Here is a 22,519-nt window from a genome sequence, read left to right as displayed (position 1 = left end):
CTGCACGTACTTTCAGGGTGCTGTGGAACCATAACCATAACCAGCCACTCGCTCGCTGGGTTCCTTCTCCCAGCTCTGCCGGGAGCAGCAGGACCCAGCCCCATCCACAGCCTCACCAGGTCCCTCCGAGCCCCTCTCCCCCAGCACATCCCTTTGCTCGGTCCCCCCAAAACAGGAGCTGGGGAAAACCTCAGCAGCGTCCCGCAGGAGCGCAGCCCGGGCGCTCCTCCCGCCCGCTGTCATTGGTATGCTGCAGCTCACCTCCCTCCGAGCCTGCTCCGCTGTCACGCACAGAACCGCTCTTTGTCAGCGCCGCCAGCGCCGCCGTTAACTCTTCCAGACCCAAGCGGGGCTCCCGGGGGGGCAGCACCGTGGGGATGGAGGTGGGCGATGTGCAGGGACCCCCACATGTGCCCGCGGCAGGGACCTGCCGCTCCCCGCCGGCCCTCCGTGCCCCCGACCATCCTCGTGCTCCTCATGGGCTCGCCCGCTCTGCTGCCCACCAGGGAGGCTCCCGGCTGCTCCAGCTCCAGCAATTCCTTATTTCAACCCCTCAGCAGCGGGGTTATCGGGCTGCCCTGCCTTCCCCCGAGGGCGTCCTTGCCGGAGACCCTCCTGGAGCTGCTTAGGGAGGCGCAGGATGCGGCACCAGCTCCACCCTCCTTTCTTCCCATCACGTCTGTGTCAGGACAAAGATTTAGGGAGGCAGCGGCGAGGAGGGACAGGTGACACCCGGGACCTGGGGCCAGCTCCTCCTCAACCTCTCCAGCCTCAGCCTCCTTCGTCACCCAGCTGGTGGCTGGCAGCTGAGGTCCAAAGTGTGACTGTGACCCCAGTCCCAACACGGCCAAGGTTCTGTGGGGCTCACGGCCCCTTCCTGGCCCTCCCAAACGCTCGCTTGTCCCCAGGGTGGGACGAACCTGGCCCAACCCAAGCACAGATTCACCCAGCCCCGTGACCCCCTAAAGATCAACCTCCAACAGCAGGAACAGACCAAAACCAGGCATATCACCAGCTCCTCCTCTTGGGTACCCTCCTCAGAACAGGCAAATAATCCATTTTCCTTTCCAAGCGACTCTGCCACCTTTCACATGTCTCTAAAAGCCTCTTGGAAGCAGCTCCCACCCAGCAGCCTGTCCCTGAGCACAGAAGGGGCTCATCCTGCCCGCAGCAGGGTCCCTCCTGGAGAGCTCGTCCTGTTCCCAGCCGCTCCTGCCAGCCTCTGCTGCCCCTCTGCCAGGGCACAGAGCAAGTATGAACCCAGGGGACACGTCTCACGTTTCCCAGCCCTGGCACGGTGCCTCCCCACCTATGCTGACCGCAGGCAGGCTCTCAGGAGCCTCTCAGCACCCAAAGCCAGCGTGGGTAGGGGCAGGTGACAGCCCTACCTCACGTCTGAGTGAGCAGCCCTGAGAGCAGCAAGCAAATCACCCAAAAAAAGGAAAGGCACCAAGAGCCCAAGTGCCCACTGCCCCACACCCATGAGCTCCAGCCACCCCATGATGGGAGCACGGCACGGGCTGGTCCCCGGGGTGCCCCCTGCTCCCTTTGCCCACCATCTCCATGCTCCGTGCAAACGAGACCCAGCGGAGATGCTCGGAGAGGGAGAGGCTCTGCTGAGCGCTCCCTGCAGCAGCTTCACCCCACCCAACCCCAGCGTGAGGCTGCACCTCGTGGCGCACGGCTCAGGGCTCCCTGCAGAGACCGCAAGGACCTGGGGGCTGCTGAGCTGCATCCCCCAAACACACCCCAAAAAAGGAGGCAATGGTAACCGCAGACACTGACCATTCCTCTGTCCGTCCTTGAGCTCCCCATCTGAGCCCGGCCCTGGGCAGCGGGCAGGTGTCTGAATTCGGGAGGAGATGCCGGGGTCCCACCGGCTCCTGCACTTTTGGCCGGGTCGCTGCCGTACCCCGAGGAGCAGCGCGCTGTGCCACCAAACGAGGACTCGCTGTGGGAGGCCGGCAGCCCGCGCCCCTCGCCCTGCCCGGCCCGGTCCGATGGCAGCCCCGCTGCCTTCCCCACACTGGAGTTTTCCAGCTGATCCACCATGGGGGACGGCGTAGACAGCTCCGAAAGGGTGCCTGGCTCCGCAGCGGAGGTGCAGGTCCACGCAGCGCTCCAACTTTGCTCGCCGCTGTCTCCTCTCCCCCAGGTCCCCGCGGTGCCGCTGGCTCCCAGCTCCCGGCTCTCCCCCGGCTCCCCTCCGGACACGGAGCTCGCTGGGGACAGCAGCCCCTCCGCGTGGCTCCAGGGGCCATCGGAGCCCTGCCGCAGAGGCAGGAGCACGGCCCTGCTGCTGCCCGTGCCGCTGCGCTGCAGCTGGACCAGGCGGCTCACCGCCTTCTCGCAGCCCTGCTCGGCGGGGTTCTCCAGCAGCCGGGCGATGACGGTCGTGCCCTCCTCGGGGGAATCCCCCGCCACCTCCGTGCCCAGCAGCCGCCGAGGCTCCAGCACCAGGTGAGCTTTCTGCACTTCCCCCTGAAACCTCTCCTTCACCTGCACGATGCGCCCCGGGCCGGGGTCCCCCCCCGGCGGCAGAGCCCCTCGGTGCCGGCTCCCGGCGGGGTCCTCTCCGCCCTCCTGCCGCGGGGCTGCCTCCAACTTCAGATCCTCATCGTCCTCGGCCCCCTCCACGGCCGGCTGCTGCTGCTCCTCCTCCGCGGCCACCGCCGGCACCGCTCTCTTCTTCCCCCTCCGCCTCCGTTTGAAGCGGACCCGCTTTTTGGGGGGCAGGGGAGCCTTTCCGGCAGCCTTTTCTTTCGGCTCCTTAACGCAGCCCAGAGAATTCCCCATCTCCTTGGTGTGGAAAGCGCCGGCGATAAGGCGGTGAGGGCGGCCGCCGGCTGCTCCCGGATGAATCCCGGGGTGGGCTTCATGGGCTCAGCTCGTCACACGCCGCGCGGCGCCGCGCGCTGCCCCTCGCATCCGCGCCCGCCCGCCAGCCCCGCCGCCGCTCCAGACAGCCATCTTACAGCCTGGGAGCTGCAACAAGACCGATTCAAAGCATCTCACTGCAGTTCAGAAATCACTTGACCTAAAAGCAGACGGGGAGCGGATTGGCTGCGGCTCTCTCTCTCCAAATATGAGGTAATTGGAGCGCTGCCCTCGCCAACACAAACAGAGAGCAGGAACCAGACGGAAAAAACGGGGAAAGGGGAGGGAGAGGCTGGGAGGGGTGGGGAGAGAAGGGAAAAAAAAAAAAGAAACAACAAGAAAACGGGAAGGTTGGCAAAGGTAGCATAAAGGAAGGGGTGGGAGAGAAATAGGAAAAAAGCAGGGAGGAGCCAGAGCAGCTCTGCGTGCACGCGGATGGGGACGGGGATGCGGAGCCCACCGGCACCGAACCCCACCAGCTCCCATGGGGCGTTTCCGAGGGCATGCTGGCACCAGCTGCGATCGCTCCCTAATTCCTCAATCCCAAGAGCCCCAAATCTCATGTGCCCACTCCCCCACCAGGCTCCCCTCCCCTAGGGCACCGAGGGGCAGCCCTGGGGACCCGGCTGCGCTTTGGGGCGCGGTGGGCTCTGGTACCCCACACCCCAAGGGGGTGCTGAAGCCCCCCAGGGCAGGGCTCTGCTGCAAGGAGCAGAGAAACACGTGCCAGCAGCAGGGATGAGACAGCAAACAGGCAGCAGATAAAGATGTGGGGACCAAACCTGACGTCAGCCACCACCGGGGTCACCCTCAGCAAGGAGGGACCCACAGACCCCGAGAGCCCCTCGACACGGGGGCAGCTCCACGCTGGCACCCTCCCACCCCAAACCGCCCCCCAGGGCTCTGCTTGCTCTGCTGGCTGCGGCACCGGGATCTGGGAGATTAAGAGGTTCACAATGGAGCTGCAGCCCTAGAAAAAATCCGGCTGGTGCAGGCGGGGGGACGTGCCCAGATGCGCAGGCTCGCTGCCGCCAGCTCCCCCAGCACCCCGGGGGCAGCGTCCCCTCCCGGTGGGGCAAGGAGGGGACCTGGGGGCTGACCCACATCAGGGGACCTGGGCAGCTCTCTCACACACCCGCAGGGCATCGCAGACCAGGGCACGGCTGCCCAGAAGGTGGTGGGGAAGGGAGGGCTCCACACCCCCAGCAGATGTGACCGGGACTCAGCAGCACCACGACCCTGCTCCTCCTGGGGGGCACAAGGCGGGCAGCTGCCCCCAGCTCCTCCCTGCCAGCAGGGACACTGCTGCAAACCAGAAAGGCTCCATCCTCAGAAAAACACCCGCTGACAGCCACCTCCTGTCACGCACCAGCCCTGACCCTCCGCAACGTGCCCTCAACCATAAAACACCAAAAGCCGCTGTGTTTTTGGAAGTAACGCCCGGTACTGGCAGCACAGCCAAGGCAGCAGCTCCCCGAGGGACTGCACGCTCACCCTCTGAAAATGAAAAGCTTCCTTAAGAGGTCTCGAAGCCAGCACTCGTCTCGCCCCGGAGATGCCAGCGAGGACACGTCAGGCAGCTGGGACGCAGCGGTCCCAGTCCCGTGCCTCGCCGCCTCCCAGCACACCATGAGCACACCCATGGGGGGGGAGCAGGGCACCAGCAGCCCCCAGGAGCCCACGGGGGGCAACTGGGCACCAGCGTGTGGCCGTCACCCTCCTCCCACAGCCCCAGCCCCGCTCCTCAGCCACCACCGCACGCGGCGAGTCCCGGGACACCGGGAGGTGCCTGCAACACGTGGGCAATCCCGCTCCACCGGGAGAATTTGAGGCCATTAAAGACACCAAGGGGCGTTTTGTGAGAACATCCACAGCAGCCAGCTGCTGGGGATGGGTCCTGGCAGGGGCGGGCAGTTTCTCCCAGCCCTGCACTGAGCTGCTGTCACACAGCTGATGTTCTCCATCCCCATTGAGGACCCCGTGGCCACCCCAAGGCTGTGGGGTGACAGCCCCTGCATGGCCACGAGCTCGTCCTGCCCCCACCAGCCCCCTCCAAGCTCCTCTTCTCCGGAGGCTTCAGCTGAGCGAACAGCTCCTGCCAAGCCCTCGGTGCCGAGCAGGAGGCCGCAGCACACAGCCCATCATTAATGCCTTAATTATGGCAGTGATGAGAAAAGGAAGCTGCTGTTCTGCAGCACTGGGCTCTGTCACGCTGCCACGTACACGGGTCCCCCACCCCGACGGGTGGGCATCGCCACGGAACACGTGTGTGAGGACAGACAGACACCACATGCGTCCAGACAGACAGACAGACACCAGGGCCCCGGGGACACAGCACGTCCCCCCCCATCAGCCCCACATCCTCCAGCAGAACGCACTCGCAGCCTACCTGGAAGTGGAGGATGATCGTCCATATGAGCCCCAGGGTGAGCTTGGGGTTCCCATCTGTAATGTCGTCATTGCGGATGTTCACCAATTTCACCTGAAAGAGCAGCAAAATGGTCAAACCCCCCCGTCAGCCACCCCGGTGGGACCATCCCCGACCAGGCTGCCCCCAGACCCCCAGGCGCTCAGAGGGGCACAGCCCCCCCGGCCCCATTTCCATCCCCAGGCTGGCTGAAGGGGCGGAGGAGCAAGGAAACGAGGCCGCCCGGTGCCTCTGCTCCACCAGCAGCAGCAGGAAGGATTTTTCACAGCCCTCACACCCCGGTGGGGCAGCCAGAAGTGCTTTCCCAGCACTTAACGCTTTATTTCGGTTCACGTGGAGCAGCGCCTCGTCCCCAGAGCCCCGAGCACTAGTGCATAATTTAATAGCTACAGACCACAAAGCGTGGTTAAAAGAGGACAGCCAGGCTTTATTAACTCCCTCTTGGGTTCACAACCAAGCTGCTAATCAATGCGCCCTAACAAAGGCCGATAACCCGGCCCTGCCCCAGGATCCACCGACGGACCCCGTCCCGGCAGGCTCCAGGCTGCAGGGCCCTGGAGCTGCTCCTCCCCGGCTGCTTTGCTCCAGGGGGGGTTTAAAATTAGGCACAGTCCCCAGGCAGCACGGAGATCCCTGCAGCACTGGGTGCATGAACCCTGGCACCCCCAGGGACCATCCACAGTGCTGCCCCTGTCCTGCTGCCACCCCCCTCGGGCTCCTCGTCCATCCCCAGGGCACGGAGCCCCCGTTGCCCACCCCGGCCATGACCACTGGCAGCGCTGGCCAGGGTGAGGCATCCCGGCAAGCCCTCAGCCACCAGGATAATGGGCTTGAAAGAAGAAATATTTAATCCAAGTGGAGAAACAAGCTCCCCGGAGCCCCCGGCAAAATGTCTCTATGGAGGGGCTGGGGAGGAGGGCGGGGGCTGGAAGCGCCTCACCCTCCCCGAGCAGGGCATGCGCGCAAATTTATTCGGTGCCCTCGGGCCAGCAGAGAGAAAAAAAAACTCAGGTTTGGCACGAAGTGGTACAATTTATCATCACCTCCACGTCGCCGGGGAACGTGGGGCGAGGAACCTGACGGAACAGGCAGAACAAGAGAGCCGGCCCCGGGGGCTGCGGGGGCTTCGCATGCAGGAGGAACAAGTCTGGGGATGCGCCCGCTGCGAGACCTGCCCGGGAGGCTCTGCGGGGTCCCAAGGGTGCTCCGGGACCAAAACCTCGCGGAGCCGGGCAGAGGGAGCTCCCGGTGGTACCGGCGTCTGAGCAGGAGGCAGCTGCCCACAGACGTGCCCCTGACACCGGTGGGGATGCTCCCGCTGCGGGGACCTGCTGAGGACCTGCAGGTGAGGCTCAGGGGGTGCCGAGGTGCTGCTGGGGCAGCTGCAAAACCCTGTCCAGAAGGGCAGCCCCGTTTCTCAGTTTGAAACTCATTATTTTGCGGCACACAGGCAGGTCAGCAACACCTGCAAGGGGACATCCCTCTAAGAGCTGTCCCCTCCGGGACGTGCACACCCAGCACTGGCAGACGCTGCTTCCCCAGCCTTCCCGAGCCTCAGCCAGGAGAGGGAGTCCCCGACCATCCCCGACCATCCCGCTCTGCTCCTGCAGCAGCTCCAATCACCAGGGCACCGGCGTGCTCCCGCGCAGCCCTTACCTGCCGTTGCTTCAGGAAATCCAGGGCGATCTGCACGTTCTGCAGCCTGTGGAAACGCATCCGGCCCTTCTCTCGGGGCTGCAAAACAGAAGCAGAGGCTGTGGGGCGGGCTGGGAGGCAGCACCCCGCGGGCACGGCCCCACACTGCACACCCCGCATGCGCTGCGGCCCCGACCCCGTGAGCCCCGCGCTCAGTGTGCTGCTGTGACCCCGAGCACTCGACACACGGCTCCCTGCCCTTGTTCTGCAGGAGGAAAAAAGTCATCACTGCACAAGGTCCTGCTGCAAGAGGGAAAAAAAAAACAGTGGGGCATGGAGCTGGGAAGGCCCTGAGCCCTCGCTGTCCTTGGGGCGAACAAAGAGCCCCAAAAGGACCCCAAATCCCTGCGCCAAGGCTCTGGGCTGCTCCCAGCACCAGGCTCGAGCAGCTCAGCCTCAGAGGCTTCGTGGCAGGGGGCGGTTGTGGGTCTCCACCTGCGGGCAGAGACCCCAGCCCAGCACCAGCCCCGAGGGGAGGTGTGAGTTGGGCCTCTCCCATGCGTGACAAATGGATTCTGCTGCAGATGCTGCCTTTGAACCACTGGGGAGAAATTCGGTGCCCCCAACTGCTGATTTCTGGTCCAGGAGTCCCGTGGCACAGACCTCCCTGTCTGAGGTCCCTACATGCTCCCGAGCAGCTAGGAGGGGCACTGGAGCTGCCCTGAAGCAGCAGAAGGGGGGATCGGTGCCCTAACCCTGAGCTGGGCCTCACCAAGAGGTGTCCCCAGGGTGCTCCAAGCAGCGAGGACACCACAAGTGTCCTTTCACCCCCAGTGGCAGGGGAGAAGAACCATCCCTGCAGGAGGAACACCTCGGGGGTGCAGGGGGCCATGCAGTGCTGCACCCCCAGCTCCCGAGGAGCGGCAGGGAGCACTGGGAAGCCACCACCCAGAGCACGGGGACAGAAAATCCCAATTCACCTCCTCCTCGGTGAGGGCAGGGGACCTGCCCATCCACCGCAGGCAAGGTCAGGCATTTTTAGGGCATCCCCTTGGCTTTGTTCTCATCTCCACTCACATGCACAGGTTGTGACCCAGACCCCACCATGGCCCCCAGCCCACTCCTCGCAGCCGAGGTGCGGTGGTGCCGGTGCCCGTTGTGTCTCCATGCAGTGCAGGGTTAGCAGACACCACGGCACGCCGCGGGTCGAGCAGGCAGGGCCCCGGCCGGGGCTCACGGTGCCCACGGGCGCGTGCAGGACCCGTGCCCCCGCTGTCAGTAGGACTCATGCTCTCACACCGAGCGGGTGGCGTGCCCCTGGCTGCGAGCCGGCACCGCTGAGTGCGCACAGATAGTCCAGGCAGTGCCAACACAGCTCCACCAGCCCCACAGGCCTGGCACGGCTCTGCTCGAGCTCGCAGGCAGGCGACCGCCCTGACCGAGCACTGGCAAAGAGCAGTGGGGATTGATGAAAAACCCCACTAAGTGCCCAGGTGAGGGGAAGGTCGGGGCCCCACTGGGTTGCGCTGGACTATCTGCTGGCACGCCGGTGTCAGCCGGGGGTTTGCTGCGTCCTGGGTGGCCCCGACCTACTTCTTCATCATCATCTTCCTCCTCCTCCCGCTCTTCGCTGCTTGCACGGCACCAGGCCGGCGCTTTCACCAGGCGAAGGCTCCGCTGAGCTGGCGGCTCTATTTGCTAACGAGCACGGCACAGATGGCACGATGGGAGGGTGACACACAGGGAGACAGAATGGAAACCAAAATGCAAGACCCAGGTAAAGGAAAACCAAAGAGAAACGCGTGCCCTGGCGAGGCTCCTCGCTGGCTCTCCTGGACACCACGGGCTCCGCCGCAGCCCCGTGTGCTGCCCGGGGGGGCTCAGGCAGGGAAACTTCCCCGTGGCTTTGAAGCCAAAACGAAGAGAAAGAGGCTGTCTGGATCCCAGGCAGCTCCATCCAATTCTTCAGCCCCCACAGCATTTAATTTGGCATCTCGGGAGGGTAACGGAGGGAGTTAACAGATCTCTGCCCAGATCCTATTTTAGGGGAAGACTAAAACAGTTCCTGCTGTGCTACGCTGTTGCACCAATAACTGGCAGTAAATGTGACAGTCTGCGAAGGAGGAGGAGGAGGAAGGGGGGTTCTACGATGCTCGAGATGCAGGAAGAGAGGTCTGCACATCAGGCAGCTCCTGGGAGCTGCAAACCTGGTCTGTGGGGCTGGGGAGGGCAAAGTGGCTTCTGCTAACTCCGGGCCAAAGTGCTGGGCACGCTGTCACAGGAACAGTTTTAGTCAAATCCATGATTATCCAGTATTTAAAAGCTGTAGTGAGATCTGGAAGGGGAAGGCACGTATAAACCCTCCCCAAAAGAGGGCTCTGCCCAAGGCACCACAACCCAGCAGCTTCAAATAATCACACGCTTTGGTGGTGTCCAGGAAACCAGCACGAGGAACGTGGGTTCGAGTGAAAATGAATGAAATAAATAACAAAAGGACAGATGTTTGGAAACAAAACTATGGCAGAAGAAATGACTGCTGACTGCTGCGCTGGAGCAGGAGGGCGGACGGGGGGAGCGGAGCGGGGCTGGGCAGCTCGGGCACTTACCAGCTTGACGCCCGACAGCACCTCCAGCAGCGAGATGAGGTTGTGGCCGTCCCGCAGGTCTTCGTACAGGTCATTGATGTGCTTGCGCACCTGCGAGGGGCAGGGAGAGAACAAACACCCTCAGGGCTCCTCTCCCTGACCGCAGGAGGAGGGCAGCGGAGTCTGCAAGCAGACATCTCCCAACAAGACGTGTCTTTAAATTGGTTATTCCAAAATTATCGGTAAGGAAACCAGCCTCTGCTATCCAAAATGACCTGGCAGGAGCTGCTGCCAATTGCAGATTCACGAGCAGATCCCCGTTAAACCATCCTCAGCCCAGGCAGTCCCATAGTCTCACACGAGTCCCGGGTGTCTCCCAGGGCACATAGCTCTGCTGAAGGGCTGGGGATGTTTTTGGGGGGAGCACGGCTGCAGAGCACTGCTGCTTCTGGCACGGGCAGGGCTGGGAACACCAAGCCTCTGGACCTGCTCGGCCCCCAGCAAACCCAGACCTCGCCCTGGAGAAGCTGAGAAGTTTCCACACTGCAGCCTAAAGCATGTGGCCCCAATTTTCCCCCTGCCCTTCATTTGTGGGATTTAGAAAGTAGCTGAAAGGCTGAGACATCGCAAAGCTGGCTGAGAAGTACCCCTGTGACACCTCCAATGCCCAAACTACCTTTTTGGGCATTGAGCATCTCCCTCCTGCACCGCAGAGCCGAGCAGAACAGGACTGGGAGCAGCAGGACGAGCCTGGAGTTACAGCAAGGGCTGCAAATGTACCAAAAGGGCTGGGCTGTGGTGTTACAGTGCCCTCCAAAGGCACCTCCACACCTCCATCGCAACCCTCCCTGCTCCCAGCACAGACACGTTTTGAACGCTCGACACCAGTGCAAAAATTCCCGGATTAAAAACCAGGCATTGACCTGCCCGTCCTGAGCCAGGATGGGCAGACAGGGGGACAGGGGGACATTTAACCCGGGTGACAACAAAGCACGCGACCCTTACCTTCATCAAGTGTTTATTGACCCATTTAGTGAAGGTTTTCTTTTGGACTCTGTCCCGTTCATCTGTTGAAAGAACACAAAGGCAGCTCCCGGTCAGTGTTTGTCGTGCACAAACTCAAATGACTTTCAAATGAGGGGAAGAGACAGAGCGATCGCTGCCGGTGCCAGGACGGATCCTGCCCCCGTGCTGGGAACAGAGGCTGCTTATTCCTGGGGTACGTGGCCCGCAGCCTGGCTCCAGCAGAGGAACAGAAAATGGGCCGGGGCTGTGCCCGTGCCGGATTAATTAATTAACCCCAGAATTAATGCTTTAGATCTGGGGGAAAACGGTTTGTTTAAATAAAAGCAGCACAGAGCATTATAGAGGGGACCCCTGTGCCTCCCTTTCTTCCCCGAGAACACAACACCAGGAGGAAGAGGAGGCTCACCGACCCGCTGCGCATTGGGGTGGGTGCCCCCCTCCTCTCCGTGCCCCTGGAAGGCTTTGACACGTTACGTAAAACCCACAGACACCCCTTAAAAGGCCACGGACAACACGTGCAATTAGCAGCTTACTCCTCCGCTGTATTTTTGGTTCATTGGATTGCCAGGATTTAACGTTTATTTCCGTCCCGCAGCTCAGCCGAGCTCTGCCTGGCCGGCTCACCCAGCCCCACGGACAGGGGACAGGGGGGCACCGTCCCCAGAGGTCCCATGCAGCCCCCAAACCCCAGGGCTCTTCCCGCAGGGGATGGGACAGGAGATTTGTGCTGACACCGAGCAGCCCTGGGGAGCTGCCAGCAGGCTTTGTCCTGCGTTTTTGGTGAAAAAACAACACGAGAGACAAAACAAACGAGGCAAAAGGAGAGGGTACCGGGCAGGGCTGGGCATCAGCTGGAGCTCCGGGCAGGGAAACGCACCGCTCCCATCGCTCCCATCGCTCCCATTGCTCTGGACCAGTCTGGCCCAGCCCAGCTCAGCGAAGGGCGGTGAAATTCCTCTGTCCCCCAGCCAAGGGGCGTTCCGGAGCCCAGCCCAAACCCCTGGAGCCCTGCCCCATCCAGATGCGGGCTGTGCCAGGGACAAAGTGGCAAAGGACGCAACCCAAGATGTCCCTCTGACACCATGGTTCCCCACACAGAAGCACCCCTTGCTTGTTTTAAAGTCAAAACCAAAGAAAAGACTCAGGAGAGGGGAGAGAACCAGCACCTTGCTCTCTCTGATCCCGAGCACCAGCCCGTGCTGCACGTGCTGCTGCACCGCCCCACGTCCTCATCCCCAGCGGTGCCTGCGCCCCGGGAGGAGCCACGGCCCCGCTCCTGGGGCCCCTCGCAGCCCTGGGAAAACCCGGCCACGTCTCACCCCGCAGGCAGGTGAGGGCACACCCCGCTGTTCCCACCCAACCACAACCCCATGGCTTCCCCCACCCAAAGCACGGAGCAGAACCCGCGGCACATCGCAGGCACGGCGCAGGCGAAGCCGTCCACGCCTCCCCCTCGCCATGCACCATCCCCTGGCCGAGGCGAGGATCGGGGTGCCCAAAACCATCCCCTCGCTCCGCACCCCACCCCACCAGGCTCTCGCCCGGGCAGGGTTCCCCCGAGGGGTGGCCACGCCACGGCGCTGCCGCCTGGCACCGCTGCGCACCACCCGCAGTGGGAAGCCACGTCACCACCATGCGTCCGCGGGGACTTCTCCTCCACCCGCCCCCCAGAGCCATGGCGCTGGGTCTCCTCCCGACCCCGGTGTTGATTCGGGGTGGACGAGGCTCGAGCTGGCTCTAACGGTGATGCAGAGCCCGCGGCACCGAGCTGGGGAGCACCCAGCGGGTACTGACCCATGCAGCACATCCGGCACACCATGTGCGCGCTCAGCCACCTCTCGGCCCCGTACAGGCGCTGCGTTTCCATCTCCTGTGCCCGGGCTGGGGGGCGCTGGGTCCTGGCAGATTGGTGACCACCTCCCTGCTCCGAGGGACAGGTGGGGAAGGGTCTTCTGGCGGCACGTCCTGCCCCGCCGGCCGAGGCAGCGCGGTGGGTGACGGCACGGCCGCAGCTCCTCCCACAGCACCACTTCCTACAGCCTCTGCCCCCCGCCCGGGGCCCGGCCGCCCTTCCTGCGGGGCATGGCCGCGAACCCCCTGCGATGCCAGGAGCCCCCTCGTGCTTCCTCGGGTCCTCGTGTCCCCACGGGGCCGTGCGCCTCTCCGGACGCCGCCAGCCGAGTGGACGCAGGTGCCAGGGACAGGAATTTGCCTGCAGAGGAGAGGGTGAGCTCGCCCGGCACGGTGGCACTGCGTGTCCCCGAGGGTCCCTGGTCCTGACGGCCGCCCGACGCTCCCAGAAGGCTCCCTGCAGATTCCAGCTGCTCCCCCACGAAGGGGAAGGTGGGGAAGGAAGGGCAGGGCCCCCACCAGCAGCTCCAGCCAGGAGCAGGAGGCGTTGCAGAGCGCGGCGCAGCTCCCGGCGGCGACACAGGGCAGCAGAAGTGCTGGGGCACGGCTCGGAGCCACGCCAGGCGCGCCTGCGGAGCTGGGCACGGCCCCGCGGACAGGCTCCGGGCTTGTTTCTCTCCCTCTTGTTTTCCAGTTAATTGCACCAGCCGCGGGGCCGGGGCCGGGACGGACAATGCCGGGCTTTTTTCCTCGCTCGCGCCGGCCAGCCAGAAGCTTCTCTACAAATAATTCCCTGGGTCCGAAGTAGCGGAGCTGGGTCCCAAATGCTCCGGCTGCAGGCTGCAGTCCTGCTCGGCATGCGGGGAGATAACGGGGGCCTCCTTTATCGCCACCTCTCTTCCTTTTCTTCTAAATATAATCCTGCTGCAGACCTCCTGGTCCAAGCCCTGCTGCCCTGGCCGTGGAGGCGAGCGGAGCCAGCTCGTGGCCAGGGGAAGGCAGGAGCGCAGCGCCCCTGTGCATGGCAGGGGGCACACGGGGACGCGTCACCGAGCCCCAAGCAGAAAGTCTGGGGCAGACCAGGAGGTGCCCGCGGGCCTGCAGCTCCTCGGCACGCTCCCCCTTCCCATCTGGCGCAGAATTGTCGTTTTCTCCCTTTTTTTTGCCCTGTCTCCCCCCCTCCAGGTGGTTCCTGGGCTCTAAGTAGGTTACGCACACCCCACGCCGTCGTCCGAGCTAATAATAATGCACGGCCGCTGCTGGCTCACAGCATTAAGGCGCTGCGAGCTTATCTCTCGCCGGGTAATCTTTCCAGAGTCACCCTGATAAGCAACCTGTCACAACCCCCCCCCGCTTCCCTCCGTCCTGTGCCATCTCGCAGGGGGCTGCTGGCCCCAGTGGCCCTGGCCCTGGCCACCGGGAGCCCCCAGCACCAGCCTTTCTGAGGCCGTGCAGGGGACGCGGGCAGTGCCTGGGTGACGAGGCCACCCCTGGCACCGCGGGGCTCCCACCCCTGCATGCAGCGCATGGAGCGGTGCCGGGTGTCGGCGGCGCAGCAAACGGTGACCCAGCTGCTGCAGCTGCCACCAGGCACTGGCGAGAACCGAAATCCGTAATTACACGTGCCCGTGCCACTTGCATTTGATGGTTCTCGGCACGTCTGATGCCTTCGGAGCTGCACAGACGCGTTCAGCTGCGCGGTGCTTTCATGTTGCTGCTTTCCCGAGACAGGCGAGGCTTGGAAAGAGACAACCACGCGGCCGCAGCCCAGCCGAGCCTCAGCGCCGAGCTTCCCAGCAGCTGCTCCTGCTGCCATCTGAGCACCTCGGAGCAGCGTGAACCCTCACCAGAGTGCAGAGGCACCCGAGGGCTTTTCACACCTCTGTCAGTTCCCTGAGCAAACCAGCGAGAGCTGGGCAATGCGCAAAGCCACCCTGCCCCACACCCGGTCACATCCAGCCAAACACATGGCACCAGCTGAATTTGGGGAGGAAAACTTCCACTCGGCATCCTTTCAGCAGACCCTTCACCACGGCACCACCGCCCCGTGCAGGCATTTCCCCCCGGTGTGCCCGCGGCAGCCCCGTGCTGGCAGCCGCCTGTCCGCACAGCTCCCGACGTGCCCGCCCGGCGCTGCCGCTCCCCACCTCGCCTCCTCGCCGTGTCCCCGTGTGCCTGGTGGGTGCCATCGCCGTCTGCTGCCTCCCTGCTCGGGCCATGGCAAAGCCCCGTCCCAGCCCGGGCAGGGCAGGGCAGGGCAGAGGGGTCCAGCACAGGGGGAAGGTGAGGGTCTGCGGGGCCGTCTCCTGCTCGGATTCTGCTCCCTGCTAAAGCCGAGGAGCACAGGACGCACCAGATGGGGTCCTGTGGATCACGGAGGTCCCCTGGGGACAGCTCTGTGCCACAGCTCTGTGCATTAAATCACCCGGCCAGGTGTGGGGTGAAGGAGCTTTTTGTTCCACACCGGTGTTTAGAAACAAACTGGGAAGTTTTGAAGCAAATCGCTTTCGCTTCAAACTCCTTCAGGGCAAAAAAAAAGAAAGGGAACGCACTTTTATTTTTTTTTTAAAGGTGGTGCTTTCAAGATGGGGAATATGCAGAAAACCTGGCTGGCTCGGGAACACGAGGTATTTAAAATGTGCTGGCTGCCAGCTCGAGAGCTGACATAATCCATCATGACAGCAGAGCTAATTGGACGGGACCTACTCAGCCTTTCGAAAGCGGGAGCGGAGCCGGCAGGTGACTCAGCCCGGAGGAACGCAGCAGATACCTGCGGTGGAAAACCAAACAGCGCCAGGGCACCTAACGAGGCTGACACCCAAGCCGTGGTGACGCAGCGGAGAGCCGAGGCCGCAAAGGGGCCAGGAGATCCTGAGACAGAGCTGGGCTGAGCACAGCGTGCACCTCTCCAGCCCTGGCACCGAGATAAAGTGCATGGGGGCAGCAGGGCCACGGCAGAAATCGGCGCAGGGTGGCACTGGGTGGGTAACCGGGCACGCTGCTGCCCCGCAGCCCGCTTGTGCAACCCGGGGAGGCCTCACCAGATCTGTCCTGGCAGCGCCGGGGGAGGAAGGAAGGGTTGGCTGCCACCGGAGTTATCTGGGGGAAAGGCCCAGCACATCCCCGCCAGCTGCCCGGGCTCATCCTGCACCACGGAAAAAGGAAAAAGGAGGGGGGAACCCGGCCCTGCCCCGGGGGGGGGGTGCAGGCAAACAAACGGATCCCAGGAGGGAGATGTCAGGAGGGAGAAGGTGCTGGTTGCTCCTTGTCCAGCCCTGCAGTTACGGCCTGCCCCGTAACGAACCCTGGCGGCCCTCGTGATGCGGTCACACACCGGCCCTATTTTGGGAAACTGAGGCAGGGTCACTCCAGCTGCTCCAGGAGCCGCTGCCAAGGCCTGAGCAGCTCCGGGAGGCGTCTTGGCCACGGCCCTCGCTGCCACTGCGGGTTTCTGTGGGTTTTTGTGTTTTTTTTGTGGGTTTTTGTGGGTTTCTGCGGGACGCTGCTGTCGCTGCGAGCGGTCGCGGTGACGTTGGCACGGGGAGAGGCCGTCCCGGCACCACAACCAGCACCACGTGCGCTGGGCTCACGCTGAGACAAAAAGCAGCCTCATCCCCAGCGAGGCCCCCGCACCGAGATCCTCCCCCCCCCTCCTCCGGGGCCCGGCAGCCCCCCCCTCAGCGCTTACACCGGGAGGGGAAAGCCCAAGTTTAGGCACCGCTAACCCTGCCCTCCCCGGGGCCTCCTCCCTCCTCCCGGCACCACGTCTGTCTGTCCGTCCGTCCCGCGCCGGGCCCCGACCCTGCCCCACGCCAGCCATTTTAACGCCTCTCCCCTACCTGCCCCGCTCCGGCTCCTCCAGTACAGGACGCCGGCGATGCCCAGGACGTGGCTGAGGATGAAAGCGGCGGGCGGCAGATAGGAGCTCTCCGAAAGCGGCATCGTCCCCTAGGCCCTGCCCGCCGGCCTCCGTCCCGTGGCTGCGCCCCTGGCCCCAAAATCTGCGCTCCGGAGGCGGCCGCGGCGCGAGCTCGGCATCGCCGGCGGGGAACGAGGGGAGGCAGAGCCGCTGCCGGCGCACGCTGCAAAAACTTCCTGCCCTCACCGCGCCGGCACCTCCGCTCCAGCTGGCCGCGGCCCCGGGGCTGGCAGGACGCGGGGCCGCTGGGGATGGCGGAGCTCAGGGTGGGGGGAGAGGAGAAAGCGAGCGGCGGGCCGGCCCCAACATCTTCCCTGCGTGTTCACGCGGTCAAACTTCGCCCCCCCGGTCCCCTCCTCCTTCCAAGGGGAGAGACGTCATCTCCTGAATTTCCATTCCCAGCCCCGCTGGAAGGCCGGCGGCGGCTCGGCGGAGCAGGGGGCTCTCCGTGGGACGGCTGCACCCAAACAGCCGGCCCCAAAATGTGGGGCTGGGGGTGAGGGGGAGCAGCTGGGAGACGCGGGGCTGGCGGGCAGCGTGCCGGCAGCTCGGGGCACCCGGCTGCGTGCCGGCAGCACCAGCGCGTCCCAGGGGAGCACCAGGCTGCCCGTAGGAAATCCTCCCCCCAGCAGCAGGGGTGGAAGCGAACGAAGCCGGATTTAGGTTTTGTGGCTCCTTCCCCATCGTTACTGCAAGTTTAACAAAAGCTCGTCGGCTTTTCCCACTCCTCGAGCCGTTTTGTTACAGAGGGAGCAGAGCAAAAGGCCTGGAAACGCTGCGGCAGCAGGACAACGATTGCTTTTTTTTTTTTTAGGATAAATTAATTTCCGGGACTCCAATGGGCTGGGAGCAGAAGGTCTCCAAAGACAAAGGTTTCCCCCATCCCTCCCGAGGCTGAGGCCCCCAGCTGCTGCGGGGCTGGTGTCGGTGACACCACAGCTCCTGCCCTAACTGGGGGTGACCGAGGGGCCCCCGCCCAGGCTCTCCCCCACCCGCAGGCTCGCCCCGCTCCCCGTCCCTCCCCACACCCCGTTATTCCTGCAGCCAGCATTCGGGCGAGTCCCCGGGGGCCACCAGCACTGCCAGCCCCTGCACGGTGACACTTTGCAGTCTGACAAGGCTAATTAACGGGTTAATTAACGGTCCCGTAGGGTCGCACCGCCCGCACAGGCGTTGTTCTGGGGGTTTCACCCAGACCTGCACGCCCTGCGGCCACGCGGCCGTTACGGGTGGGGTGGGGGGGGCCCGGCACAAGGCTCGGTTTCGCTCTCATGCAGCAGCCCCCAGTGGTTTGCCTCGCTCCCTGACTGGGTGCAGTTACTCAGAATTTAATTTAATGCCGGGTTTCTGCCTTCCAAGAAGCAGCGAGCTCAGAGCCGCTCGCCCCGCTGAAGGAGGGGAAAGCCCCGCTGCCGATGCGCGACGGCCGCGCCCCGGAAAGCTGCGAAACCACAGCCTGGCTCAGGGGCAGGAGCCTGGCGATGGGTTTGTGCTGGGCCAGCACACCCCAGCTGCACCAGACCCCAAAATCCCAGAATGCTGGGGGCACCCCACAAGCACCCAGCGGGGCTGTGGCTCCCACTCCGCCCAGACACCGCAGAGATTTTGGGTGCACACACACACCCAGAGGTGCTTGTGCCCCACAGCCACGAGCACAGCCAAGTCCATGGAGAAAAATGTCACGAGTAAATTGAGATAGACCCAAACACTTCTGCAGACGTGGCTTTCCTAAAACCGAGCCCACCACAGCCTCTCCACTGCTCCAGGGAAATCTCAGCCCCAGCCGTGGAGCGGGGACGTCCCGCACCAGGTACCTGCAGCTCCCCGTGGCCACGCGGGCTAATAAGAGGGGCAAGGGGGAATAAAGAGGATTACCCCGGGGCTCAGCGCTGTGGCAACGTGTTTTCCACAGCTCTGGCCCTGCCCGACTTAAAAACATTCCAGCATAGCTTTCATCTAAAGCAATCTGCTTTCTGTTAAGGCTGGGGGAGCGCTGCAGGAGCCGTGAGCTGCCCGGCACCGCTCGCCTGCAGCGGCCCTTCCCGGCGGCTCCAGGCCACCATAAATAGCAAGCAGCAGGCACGGGGTCAGCGTCTGCTGCTGCTGCCGTGACGTGTCCGAGGCTCTCAGGGAACGGAGCTGGTTTTCCCCTTCCTCCTCTCCCCATCCATGGATTCGCACCCTGCCCCTCACCAGGCGCCCCACAACACGCACCGAGCGCTTCCACCTCCCGCAGCCCCACACAGCCCGGAGGAGGGGATGCAGCTGGACGAGCCCCGTGGCAAATAAAGTGATTCAAATTTGTGTATTTTGCTTTAGGAAGACAGAGGTTAGGGGGTCGCTCCAGCAGACCCCAGCAGACCTGCAGCTATAGCAGCAGCAGCACAGGGAGCGTAGGGGCAAGCAGAGGGGACGCAGGAGGGGGCGGCGCTTTGGGGGAGCAGAGCTTTGGGGGAGCAGCAAGTGGCAGCTCCCAAAGCCAGGGACGAGGCCACACAAAGAGGAGCCAGCACCAGAGCTCAGCCATGCCCTGGGGAGCTGCACTCAGGACCCCCCCCCAAAGCACCAGGACCCAGGGGCACCGTCAGCCCCGCGGCCGGCTGAGGTCAGAATCGCGCTTCATTCCACTCGATTTAACGCCGGTTTCCCCCTTTTTCCTTTTAATGCTCCTTTTAATGGCCTGCTCTTGGCACGAGCGATCCCTTGAAGCTATTTCTCGCTGCGGCAGGAAGCCGAGAGCGGCTGTAATTCACCCGGCTGCAGGGGGTGGGAGACGCGGGGAGCAGGCGGCTGCTGCGATGGATTCGGGGCAGATCGGGGAGGCTCAGGGGGGCCCCCGAAGTCCCCGGCAGGCACCGCACCCTGCGCTCGGCCGGGGGCAGCGGCACGAGGCCACCCCCAGCCATGGAAACGGCCCTGCACACACAAAACACCCGCGGCTAATTTTAGTTCCTCGCAAGGCGGCTCTCGCAGTTCCGACTGTCGCCTCGGCCCGAAAAGGAAACGGGTGGGGAGAGCAGGGCGAGGGGAAAGCATCTCCCGGCCCCAGGAATCCAGGCTGGGGGGGCCATGCCCCACACTCCCCGCCCCGCAGACACCCCCGTGCTTGTGGGGGAGGTCCCCGTGCCTCATCCCACAGCCCCAAATGATTCCCCTTTCGCCCCCCGAGCACCACGCAGCCCGGCCCTGCCCCGCAGCGGCGCGCCGGATCCCCCAGCTACTGGCTTTCCTCCTGCGCTCCCATCCCAGACATCTGCAAAGCATTGCCAGAAGTCTAAAAATAAGATGCCCCCCCCCCAATGTTTGAACATAAAACCGTCTTCTTCACGGGGATGCTGCGAGGCGGGTCCCACCCTGCCCCCCAAGAGGGGCACAGACCTGCCCGACGCTGTGCCCAAAGAGGGGCGCAGCCACCCCACGCCCCCCGTGCCCCATCCCCGTGGCCGTGTCCCGGCCCGGAGCTGAGTCACGGCTGGCTCAGGGCAGAGGCATCACGCAGGGGGCTGAGCCCCCCCTCTCCGTGCGCCTCCCCGGTGAGTAATGCTGCGCCGCCGCGGCTCCGGCATCTCCTTATATGACTGGGAAGTCGCCGGGCAGCGGCACTGCCGGTACCCGCGCCGCTCGGGGCACCGCACCCCGGCACCGGGGCAGGGGATGCCGGGGGGATGCTCCTCCGTCCCCCGGGGAACTGCAGCCTCCCGGGAGGCAGCGGAGGCCACGCAGGCTGCGGCCAGGGGTGGGTGTCCAGCGCCCAGTGCCCCAGCCTCGGGGAGGTGGCAGCCAGGTGGCACTGTGGAAACGCCGAAGCGCTCGGCTCCGACAGCGACGGGACCAGAGCTGGCCCAAAAGCTGCTGGCACTGGGATGGGAAGCACCCAGGGCTCCATAGGGCAGGGGGGCAGCACCCCACTGAGCCCCTCCCAGGGGTTCAGCTCAGCTCGTCTGCACCCCAGGGAGCCAGCAGCCCTTTGTGGTGCTCCTGACCAGCCAAGCCCATAAAAATCCCCTCCACCTCCTACAGCAAACAACGCTGGACGGGACAGGGGCTGCAGGCTCAACGGGGAGCAAGGGGAACCTGCCAGGAAGGTGGTGACAACGCTGTGGGGGCTTTCCAGAGGGGTTTCTGTGCTCTGAACAGGGAGGAGAAGGGGTGCACAGCCTGTGGGGTGAGCTCACAGCCAGCTGACGGCGGTGCTGAGCACGCCCAAATGCGTGACCCTGGTACAAGACCCATGCTTCCTGCTGTGCTTCCTCTGTGATGCTTTTCCCTTTCTGTTGTTTTTTTCCTGTTTTCTGGGAGTTCTAAGAGCAAATTTTGGTCATTGACAGCAGCAGCCTGATACTGGAAAGGAGCAAAAAACCCCTCTGAGATCCAGGAGCTCTGGATCAGGGATCCCAAGGCGGCCCACGGGGGCGCAGCTCCAGCCTCACCGAGGCACCAAACAAACAAACCCCAGGAGGAGCTGCTGCACCCAAACCTCACCACCCAGATCCAGGTGCTGCGCCCACACCACTTCACATCTCCCCTCACACACAAAAACCTCCAAAAGCCACGACTGCACCCCTTCGCTCCCGGCACCGCAGCGGGTGGGAGCAAACGCTGCTCAGAGCGGGCTCAGCCAGGCTCCCCGTCTCCCCACGCCACCAGCAGCTCCTCCCGGAGGACAGCCGGACCCACGGCACGGTGCCATCAGCACGGCCGTCCTTGGGAAGGGCGGCGAACACGGGCACAACGGGCAGGCAGCCCAGTGAGACGCGGGGCGCGTGCTCACGGCGAGCTCCGGCCGGGCGCACCCGCGGCACAAGCACGGGCAGGGCCCCGGCGGGCGCGGGGCTCGCTCCACCCTGCCCTCGGCGCCGGAGCCCTGGGAGAGGGAAGGCAGAACAAAGATGACGTTTCTTCTGATCTGGGCTGCGAAAAACAAGGCGGAACGGGCAGGTGGCGGCTCCCGGCGCTGCCCAGCGCGGCCCCGGCTCCTCCCCGGCGCTGCCTCCACTTTGAACGCTGCTCCCGCTGCAGGTGAATCACCGGCTCCGGCCTGTGCAGGCAAAGCCTCCGGTTCCTCAAACGTGCCGGGCAGCAGCGGGAGCATTCCCCGTGCTAAGCGTTGCCGTTTTGCTTTCATCACCTGGGAGCCCTCACGTGGCACCCGGCTGAGCCAGGAGGGACGGGGATGAGGCTGCGCCGTCCCCTGAGCCGAACTCGGGGCTGTGAAAGGTCTCAGGGGGTGGGACTGGAAAACTTCCCTGGCAGCAACGCTTCTGTAAGAGCCAACCCCACGTCTCCAGTGGGCATCAGGCAAGGGTTTTGTCCTGGGAGAGCTGCCCGTGCAAGGACTGAGGCTCCGTGCGCCCCGCTGTCACCTCCTGTCACTGCACGGCTCTCCGAGGGAGCCGCAGAGCCGCGAGCGGGGCTGGACCCACGGGTAATGGGAAGCCCGGCTCGGCCCAGGGCTGCTCAGCCCCAGCCCAATTCTGAGGCCTCCGACCTGCAGCCGCACGGAGAGGGCATCCCGAGTGAATGTTTAACCACAGCCACCTCTGCAGAGGGGCCCCGCTGGACGCGGCTCGGCAGCGATAAGGGAGCCGCACCGGGAAGCCGCCGTCCCCCCCCCCACGCTGTCAGCAGCAAAATCTGAGCTCCGAGGAACTCGGAAAAGGAAGTGCCGGTGATAACAACGGAGATGTTCCCCTTTCCAGCAGACGTCTGGGCTCCAAAATAGCAATTACAGAGCAAGAGAGACTTCCCTTCCCAACACAGACCTGCCCGTGTCCATGGGCAGCTGCCGGTGCCCCGGTCCGGGGGTGCTGAGCCAGGAGCAGGAGCAGAGGGGAGCTGGGCACCGGCTGCAGGGGGGACAGCCCCAACACTGCCCCTGGGAGCAGCGGGAAGGGAGGGCAGAGAGAAGCTGGAAGCAAACATCATGGCTGCTGGCTCACATTCTGCAAAGCAAACAGCGGAGCGGAGCTGCCACCTGCTCACGGCTTAATCATTCCCCAGGAGCAAGGCTCTCCGTTAACCCTTGGGCTGGCACCTCCAGCCCGGGGCCTCAAGGGACAGGAGCACCTCGGGAGGAGGGCATTTGTTTCCCTTTGCATCTGCAGCGAGCCCATCCCAGCAGGAGAGCTGCTCCCAGCCTCCTGCAGCTCCGAAACCAGAGCAGGAAGAAGAGCAGCCGGCATCCCCAGAGGCCCCGGC

At 64.3% G+C, this 22,519-nt stretch overlaps 1 protein-coding gene across 20 annotated transcripts in view; it reads right to left on the bottom strand.

The window, feature by feature from the left end:
• The window catches only part of MACF1 (microtubule actin crosslinking factor 1), a 134,974-nt gene that overhangs the window by 92,725 nt on the left and 19,730 nt on the right, over positions 1–22,519 (bottom strand). For 6 of the 20 annotated variants that reach the window (XM_068657733.1, XM_068657743.1, XM_068657741.1 and 3 more), the window contains exons 2-5: positions 10,531–10,592; positions 9,547–9,636; positions 6,962–7,039; positions 5,267–5,359 (exon numbers count right to left, since the gene is read on the bottom strand). In XM_068657733.1, coding sequence (XP_068513834.1) covers positions 5,267–5,359; positions 6,962–7,039; positions 9,547–9,636; positions 10,531–10,592 — 323 coding nt within the window. Of the gene's footprint in view, positions 1–1,785; positions 2,861–5,266; positions 5,360–6,961; positions 7,040–8,533; positions 8,639–9,546; positions 9,637–10,530; positions 10,593–12,345; positions 12,534–16,241; positions 16,640–22,519 lie in introns of those variants that run through there. The other 14 variants (XM_068657725.1, XM_068657724.1, XM_068657726.1 and 11 more) reach the window with 7 other exon arrangements.

Source organism: Anas acuta, chromosome 21 (genome assembly GCF_963932015.1).
Source record: "Anas acuta chromosome 21, bAnaAcu1.1, whole genome shotgun sequence".
Taxonomy (NCBI): domain Eukaryota; kingdom Metazoa; phylum Chordata; class Aves; order Anseriformes; family Anatidae; genus Anas; species Anas acuta.
The sequence above is the reverse complement of the archived record's forward strand: the minus strand, read 5'-3'. Positions and strand labels throughout refer to the sequence as shown.